The 8812-nt window shown below is 39.4% G+C and overlaps 1 protein-coding gene across 2 annotated transcripts; it reads right to left on the reverse strand.

Annotated features, from left to right (window-relative positions):
* Positions 1–228: 228 nt before the first annotated feature.
* LOC147622870 (uncharacterized) lies at positions 229–1896 on the reverse strand. Of its 2 annotated transcripts, none has more exons than XM_086822716.1 (4): positions 1704–1896; positions 1115–1204; positions 853–1009; positions 229–440 (listed from the first exon to the last, which is right to left on the reverse strand). In XM_086822716.1, the coding sequence occupies exons 1-3, from the start codon at positions 1801–1803 to the stop codon at positions 867–869; spliced, it is 333 nt and encodes a 110-aa protein (XP_086678842.1). In that variant the 5' UTR covers positions 1804–1896; the 3' UTR covers positions 229–440; positions 853–866. The 2 variants fall into 2 exon arrangements, with proteins under 2 accessions (XP_086678842.1, XP_086678841.1); XM_086822715.1 differs by having other exon boundaries at positions 841–1009.
* Between the last annotated feature and the right edge of the window lie 6916 nt (positions 1897–8812).

The raw sequence follows: 8812 nt of genomic DNA on the forward strand, positions 1-8812 counted from the left end.
TGCCCTAATATCTATATTCTGGCATGTGGCTTTGATAGGAGGTGTCCCCCTACCTATGTGTTCTATTAGGTAGCAAAATTAAACTTGAGGGTAGATTGAGTCACTTGAGGCCTCCCCACACTATCCTATTAAACAAATGGATATCCCAGTGGTTTGGCTCCCGAGGCTCAACTGGAGGCCTCCTCATACTCTTATCCTTCATGCACGAGTATGCGCATACACCGAGAGAGAGAGAATAATATTTATTGATTAGAAATGGAAGACAACATAACATCCCCATGGGCATAATAGATGTCTATTATGAGACCATTTCTCTTGGACACTAGTTCATGCATATTTTATTAATGGAAGCAATTGCTGCTTGGAAAGAAGATGTGGGTTGCATTCACATAAAGCATTATTCATATGCGATTATGGACTCCATCATCGACTTGCATGGCCTGCACATGTAAAGAACAAGAAGGAACATGTGATGAGGAGATGAATTGGCTACACACAAAGAAAAGTTAAGCCATCTCCAACTAACAACAGAAAAGAGGAGAGTGTATGGTGAGAAAAAAGAATCCAGAGGCAGTGTTCAGAGAAAACCCACAAACAAACTGCAAAATTTATGGTTTCACTTTTAAATAGTAAATAATCAATTTTCAAAGCCTTCAAATATATATACATTTTAGTTATAATCAGACCAGAAAATGAAAATTTTGAGAAAAAACTTGTAAGATTTGAATGTTTTTAGATTTGTTAACGAAATGTTTTCTGTGAACATTGTCAACAGGGCCTTTACACACTTTGAACCAAGTGAAATAATATATGTGGCTGGTAAGGCAAGAAAATTATTACTTTGCTTCGTACCGAGACAGTTGAGATTAGACTGCCGTGCAAACGAAGATGAAGAGAAATGGGTGCCCAAGGCAAGCTAATCCCTCGCAGCACATTGAATATGGCGCGTCCGGACTGCAAATTCCTCCTTCAACTTGGCAAGGGAATCGCTTCACCATCTCTATATTGCCTGCACCGCCCAAATTATCATTATAAGTAGATACCCAACTAATTAAGCCGCCAGCTACGATTCTAATTAATACGGGGACGGGGGCTAATTAAGCGCCTGGCGTACCAGCTATGCCATCACGGCCGGTTGATAGCTGATCAGCCACCTGTTGAGTAGGATGATATTGCTCGGATTCGCCGCGCACCTCGACTCCAGCTGGCCAACAAATTATGAGTGTGTGCACATATACTTTTTACAGCCTAATTTTAATTAAGAATTTGAGCACGTCTCTCGCTACTTTCTTGTCTCTCTAGTTCGACCGAATCTAGGTCTCTTCCTCGCAAACAGAAGTTTTTTTGGAACCACAGCCGTGTGGGGCTTAGCAAGCCATTGTTTAAACGTCCAAGCAGCTGTAGTCAGGATTTTGCAGCACACAGACACCTCTTTTCTGTAGAGATGCCAGAGAGACACTTCTCCTTTCTGTGAAGATCGACGTGCTTACACAGACCCGTATGAGAGAGAGAGAGAGAGAGACGGACATAGCCCCATGCGCACGCAGAGAGAGCATTATTATCAAAATACTGAGGGATTTCTCTTCTAGAGATTTCTGGATTTCAGAACATATAAAGGGATTGTTTTTTTTTCTTCGTTAATTACTATTAATTGAATAAATAACGACGAGTATATATTATGGACAAAGCTAGATAATACGTACGTAGGTCGCGGCCGGTTGATTCGGCCAACTGCGGGTAGAACTGTGTGGTGATCACCAGCCACACAGTTACCAGAAGAGCTTTACGTCCTCGTGCACCCATGTTCTTGTTCTTATGTGTGAGGGAGAGAGAGCTTAGAAAGACTCAGTGTGCGTGTGTGAGAGAGCGCGCTTAGAAAGACGCGAAAGAGAGAGAGATAGCTAAGACTCTTTATAGAAGGCCAAATGCAACATTCCGAGTCCCTACTCCCGAGGACTAAATCCTGATAAGTCACGTGGTGGCCCTGTGGGGGCAACGAGTACTTGTGCATTTGTGTGATAAAGACTATGAAGAGAAGCAAAAACAAAAGGAGGACAGTCGACACTTTTTAGACACATGTGAATTTGTGTGATAAAGAATATGAAGAGAAGCAAAAAACAAAAGAAGGACAGTCGCGACACATGTGACTTTGGTAGTGGCCTGGTGGGGCAAGCCCTTTTCTCGTGACTCGTGATGAGTACTTGTCCTTTTAAGACACATGTGAATTATCCTTACTCTAATGTGATTAGCCAGCCTTAGTCTCTTTCCAGTTATGCTTTCGTTCCTCAACAGCATCAGTAAATAGCGAAATTTCGTTACTACTTCATTGCTCACTTCATTGCTCAGTAGCAAAATTTTGCTGTCTGCTAGGCAGCTACCCCCCACAACAACAACATTTCGATGCTACAATGTAATTTCATTGTTTTGAGTAGTAAGCGTAGCAACGAAATTTCGCTGTTATATTGAGATTTAAATTTGGAGAGAGTTGTTGAAGATTAAAATAAGATTATACATGTGACATACATACAAAAAATGATGATAGTTTTTTTAAAAAATCCATCAGAAACCCTTAGCCATGTTTGATGAAAAAAATGAAGATAGTTGAAAACTTTTAAAGGGAAATAGTTTATCTAATTGATCAAAGCCACATGTTGAAAACTTTTAAAGGGAAATAGTTTATCTAATTGATCAAAGCCACATGTTTAATTTTTTCTTTAATAAACTAAATGCTCCTCAAGAATATCTTGAATAGATAGTTCCACAATACTCAAGATTTTTGTTTATGAAATTGGTATCATGTCTACTAGCTCAACTTTCTTCCTCAAAAGTTACTATCACACCATAATCAAATGTGTTTCTTTTAGAATCCACACGATCCATGCAAAATTGCCTTCCCTCTAACCATATTGCATTATGATAGTTTGTAGTAACATTAAACAACAGCATGATATTTAGTATAGTGCATTAAACAAGGTATATAACAATCGATGCATGAGACAGAGATGAAGAATATCCTTACTTGACGGTCACATCCTCATGCATACTCATGCTCTTCTCTTGTGATCATCTTTTCATTTTTTGATGCCATCAATATTGCCATAGAAGACATTCTATATTGATCACATTTGGTAGAGGTTCTAAGCCGTGTGGGAATGGTAAGCATCTATTTGCTCTTCTGAAAGCTCTTCTCTCATCCTTTCGTCTATTGATTGCATCCTTATATCTCCCAATCAACTTTTCCATGATGAGACTATTTAGAATGCATAATGCATCCACCTTTTAGCATAATGCTTCATCTAGTCTTCGTTGCCTCCATTTTCCTTGTGGCACATTAGTGATTAGTCGACCATTCTCCTCATTGCTCCACAATTATGGCATGGAAGGATATATGCGAGACATATGTTTTCAGATCCTTTAAGGTTTTCATGAAACAAAAATACATCAAACATGAACAACATCACAAAGTGCCACTTCATCAAGCGAATGTACCACTAGATGCAATTGGCTAGTGAGAATTAATCTATTAACGTTTTTCTCGTTCATACACACCACCTCAATAACATTGAGATAAACCATCTCAATGGATATGGAATCTATCTGTCTCAACACCTTTTGGGGAATTTTGTCTCCTTGTAAATCATCTCTATAGCGGCTCTCTCCACATTGTAGACATTGTGTTGCATCTTTATTAACCCCTCTAAATAGCATGCAATCATTGAGACATGTGTGTATTTTTGTATAATCCATACCTAGCATAGAGAGAGAAATTTATGAGACCCATCTCGTGAGTCCGAGAAAAGATTTTAAGGGGGGAAAATCTTCTTAAGAAGCCGATAACATAACATAAGAAATCATATGTTAAATATCTACAAGGAGAGTATATAAAGTAAACATTAGGACATATTTTGGGCCTTTTACTAATGAAAGTAATTAGCAATGGACCAATAGGAATAGAGGATTGTGCACATTTGGTCTCCTTTGAATATAGGGAGAGAGACCAGGCTATAGGGAGGGGGACTAGGCTTTCAGTACTAATAATTACACTTGTCCCTTTAAAAAAGTAGGGGGTTTAGGGTAGGTATGGTCCCACCATTTTTGTGGCTCAAAAAATCCTTATTATTTTGAAATTTTTGAGATCCCCCCAAAACTCACATTTTTCCCCAAAAACCCATCTCAAATTTCATTGTAATCAAAAATTTCATTTTCAGGTCCGCTTTCCCTCTTGAACGTCCAAATTAAATTCGTTCTCCCTTTCTCTTCCATCTCTATCTCATTTGCCCAACCCTAATGAAACCATCAAAGCCCAAAACCCTAAACTTTCTCCTCCATCTTAATCTCCCTCCCTTCTCGGAGCTCTATCTCTTTCATCTTCAAGGCTTCCGTAAAACCCTAGTCTACACATCTCTTTCCTTTTTACTCTAAACATAACCTTTCTACTCTAGCTTCCAAGAAGATATGGCCGCACCAAGAAGACCAAAAGACGAGATTGAGGAGATATTCTTGCACAACAAAAAGGACGATGATGGTGCTTGGGTGGGAGAGGCATTTCGTAAGAGCGCTTGGATTTATCTACAGCCTGCTACAATCGGGCCTCACCGAGTTCGACAGCGGTAAAATGTTCTGGAGTACCATTGGAAAGGTTGTTTACAAGGCTTCAAGAAGGCAAGCATTGAAAAAGTAGTGGCCATGGTACAACATGTTTACAGAGCACGAGATATCCATCTTCGCCCCAACAAGCTCGATTTCCATACAATTGTAAGTATCGCAGGTAGAATGGGACATGTGAGATTTTCTGACAGAGATGCACTACAAGAGCTTGAGGGCATACCGACGCTAAAATACCGACGCAAATGTCGAACGTCGGTATGCCCGTCGTAATGTTGGAGACAAGTCGGGCGGGGTATTTTCAAATTTTCGTTTACCCCGACGCGTATACCGATGCTTATTCCGAAGCATATACCGACGCATATTCCGAAGCATATACCGACGCACATTCCGTAGCATATACCGACGCTCGTAAGTTTTTTACAGCAGCCGAGAGCGTATTTTCTGCTTTTTTCGCAGGCACCGTTGCAGAGAAGGTCTCTTTCTCTCCCTCTCCTCTTTTTTCCTCTCTCCTCTTTTCTCCTTCTTTCTTCTTTTCTCCTCTTCTCCTTCTCCTAATATGTTCTTGCTTTTACTTTTTAATTTAAGAATTAGGACGTTTGGGGTTTTGTGTTTTTTTGGCTCTCTATGCATGTTGAGAGCTCTCTATGTATGCATAGATCTCCTAATGCATGCATAGGGTTTTGTATTAGTTCTTATTCTTGTGTTTAATTTACTAATTATTTTGTTTAATATTTTGTTTTGCAGCTCTTTCACCTCACCAATCTTTCACCAATCCTCTCCTTCAGCTTCGCAAAAAAGAGGTAGATCCTCTTTCGATTTTTCTTGTTTATGTTTTTTTCTATGTATTATTGCATCCCTGTTTTATGGTTTAGGGTTAGTTTAGGGTTCCTGTAAGCTTATAAATAGGATTAATTTAATATCTATGCATAAAACCTATCATAAGCTTGCAATCTCTATGCATAGCCTTCTTGCAAGCTTTATGCATAAGCTCTATTCATAGAGCTTGCGAGCTTGTGAAATCTCTATGCATAAGCTCTATGCATAGGCTTTGTCATAAGAGCTCAATGTGCAAGCTCTATTTACAGAATCTATGCATTTAGATTTTTGCATAAGGCCTTTATAAATAGCTATTTATGAATAGAGATAGCTTCTCTCTCCATCCTTGTTCAAATTCATCTTAATTTTATATGGAGAGAAGATAAGCTAATGTATAAGTTATTTTTAAAATCTCCCTCAACGGCTGGGGAAAAGAAGCCCGTTTGACGCTTTTTTAAATATTTTTAAAGTCTCCCTCAACGGCTGGGAAAAAGAAGCCCGTTTGACGCTTTAAATGTTATTTTTTAAAATCTCCCTCACGGCTGGGGAAAAGTAGCCCTGTTTTATGGTTTACATAGTGCTTTGTGTAATGCATAATGATTTGTGTTTAATGAGCTGCATATACATGTTATCCTGCTAGATGGAGCCTCTCAATCTTGAAGAGAGAATAGCGTGTCCATGCATGCGATGTAAGTACCAAATCTTTCGAAAACGAAGGATTTGCAACCAGCATGTTCATGACGTTGGCATATTTCCAATGGAGCGCTTGCAAAATTTACGGTTTCAATCGTACAACCAAGCAAGTGTGCAGCCGCATCTTGATAACATTGCGCCTGTGAATTCTCGTCCCCAACAAAGGATGAGGATATCGCAGGAGGGAGTGACAGATGGAGCTCAATTAACAGCACCCGAGGGAATGGAAGAAGGTCAGGAAATGGAAGAAGGTCCAATGGAAGAAATGTTGGATGCCTTCATCGAGCAACAAGAAGCTCTCTTCGAGGAGCATGAACATGAAGATCATCAACCACGACATTCTCAAAACAGTCAAATTATGAACCAGAGGAAGAGGCCATGCGTAAACTTGCACGCCTTCCATTATACAATGGTGCCAACATATCTGTATTGCGTGCATCTCTTACGATGCTAAATTTGCAGTCAATTTTTGGATGGTCTAATACAAGTGTCACTGAACTATTCAAGTAAGGATTTTTTTTGGAGATTACACCTACTGTTGAAATGATAAATTATCAACTTGTATTTGAGAAAATCTTAATAGTAACGATCAGATATTGCCATACTTGCAGGCTTTTGAAAGACCAGATATTGCCCCCTGGCAACGAGATGCCTCCATCTCGTGCAGATGTGAAGAAGTTATTGAAATCCATAGGCATGGATTACAATAATATTCATGCTTGTCGCAATGATTGTTGTCTCTTCCGCCATGAATATGAGCATTTGCAAGAATGTTCCCATTGTGGCTCTAACAGATATAGAGAAGATGTTCAGGGGGAAGCTGTCCCGGTAAAGGTTCTCAGGCACTTTCCAATCATCCCAAGAATAAAAAGCATGTTCAGGTGCAAATCTATAGCAAGATTGATGACATGGCATGCCACAACTCGATCCACAGATGAAGTGATGCGTGTGCCTGCTGACTCACCCGCATGGAGACACACACTACAAGACAATGCTGCCATACACGCGTTTCATACACGCGATAAATTACGAATGCGTGTATGGTCGCGCCTGTATTTGAATAGAATCGGGCGCGTGTATTTTGCATTTAAGTTCGCGTGTATGTTTGCATTAATCAACCCGTGTATAAACGCGTCTATATACACGCAGTAATACACGCACCTATACACGATAATATTCACGGGGTAATACTCGCTATTATACACGGATAAATACACGCTACTATACACGGATTAATACACGCATGGCAGAGAAAAACTGGAAAAAAACTGAATTCCTTTACAAAATTAAAAACTATTTTCCTTAAACCATCTCATAGTACATTACAGTATACATCATTACACAATCCCACTACATGCATTTACAACAATGAAATATATTCAAAAATAAATCATGCATATGAGATGATGGAAATGTCATCAATTTAGAACATACAGTGACGGATTGGTTAGGGTTCGATCTCATCTTCAATAAGATCCATCCTTGCCAAACGATCAACATCAATATCCATTTGATCAATTGGTAAGGCTACGATTAAATTTATTCCACTATCGATATTCTGTACTCCATTGATAATGGTATCGATGTCCTGATCATCCTCATCAACATCAACATCATCCTCAATGGTAGGGTCATTCTCATGATCATGAGAAATGGCATGCTCATCCTCATTATCATGATCATCTCTTATTTCTTGATCATCGATCACAACATCTTCAATGGCATGTTCGACATCATCTTCATTGCGGCTTGTTACATCCTCCATATGCTCCATATCAGTGAATGTATTTATTATACATCACTTTGGAACGTGGTGCAATAGGGATGACGTACCACCATTTGATGTCATGCACCATTGGTAGATAGATAACCTACTCAAATACACACAGTACAGTAATTAATTAGCATATCAAAAGTCAAGGGGTACGCGAGCTTCGATATATATGTACATGAAACACATTAGTAAAAAAATGCATACCTGCTCACATTGTTGTGGCAATACGAGCCTATCTTTCTTTGTTTGCCAGAACTTTGTAGAGTCAATAGTTACATATCCACTTGCATGGCGTTTTATCGCTGCATCAGGCCCTTTTTCCACCACGTTCATTTGCCATTTGACATCCAAAACATACACAAAGAAGCGACGAAAGTCAAGCCTAAATATGTCTTGGATTATGCCACAATAATCATCCATTTTTCCATTAGCTCCCTCAAAGCTACTAATGACACCGCAATCTTGTGTATTTCTCTTTTCATCAATTCTTTGTGTTCGAAAATGCTTGCCTTCACACCATATAGCATTGAACATAGTGCACTGGACCAAAATAGAAGCAATATTTGTGTAAGCAATGTGAATAAATATTAAAAGCAAATCAATTACAACTAATGCAAAACATTAGTTCTATGTACCTTTGACATGCATCCTCGTGCATACTCCCATTCTTCCGCCGTGATATGCAGCCCCTCGTCGCTCTCTGCTCTCTCCATTTCCTCATGCAACCAATCAACATGGATATCATTCGGAAGTGTTGCTAGATGCTTAGGGTACGCCTTCCGAGAGCCATGTTGCCTCCAAAAGAGAGCTCTTTCTGCTTGCCTGTTTGTCTTTGCATCCTCATATCTTGTAACCCATCTGCTCATCACATCACTATTAAGGATACAAGTGAAATTGAGATCATCAATCAATGTTCTGTCA

Source organism: Cibotium barometz, chromosome 28, assembly GCF_041138505.1.
Source record: "Cibotium barometz isolate CiBa-2024 chromosome 28, ASM4113850v1, whole genome shotgun sequence".
Taxonomy (NCBI): Eukaryota; Viridiplantae; Streptophyta; class Polypodiopsida; order Cyatheales; family Cibotiaceae; genus Cibotium; species Cibotium barometz.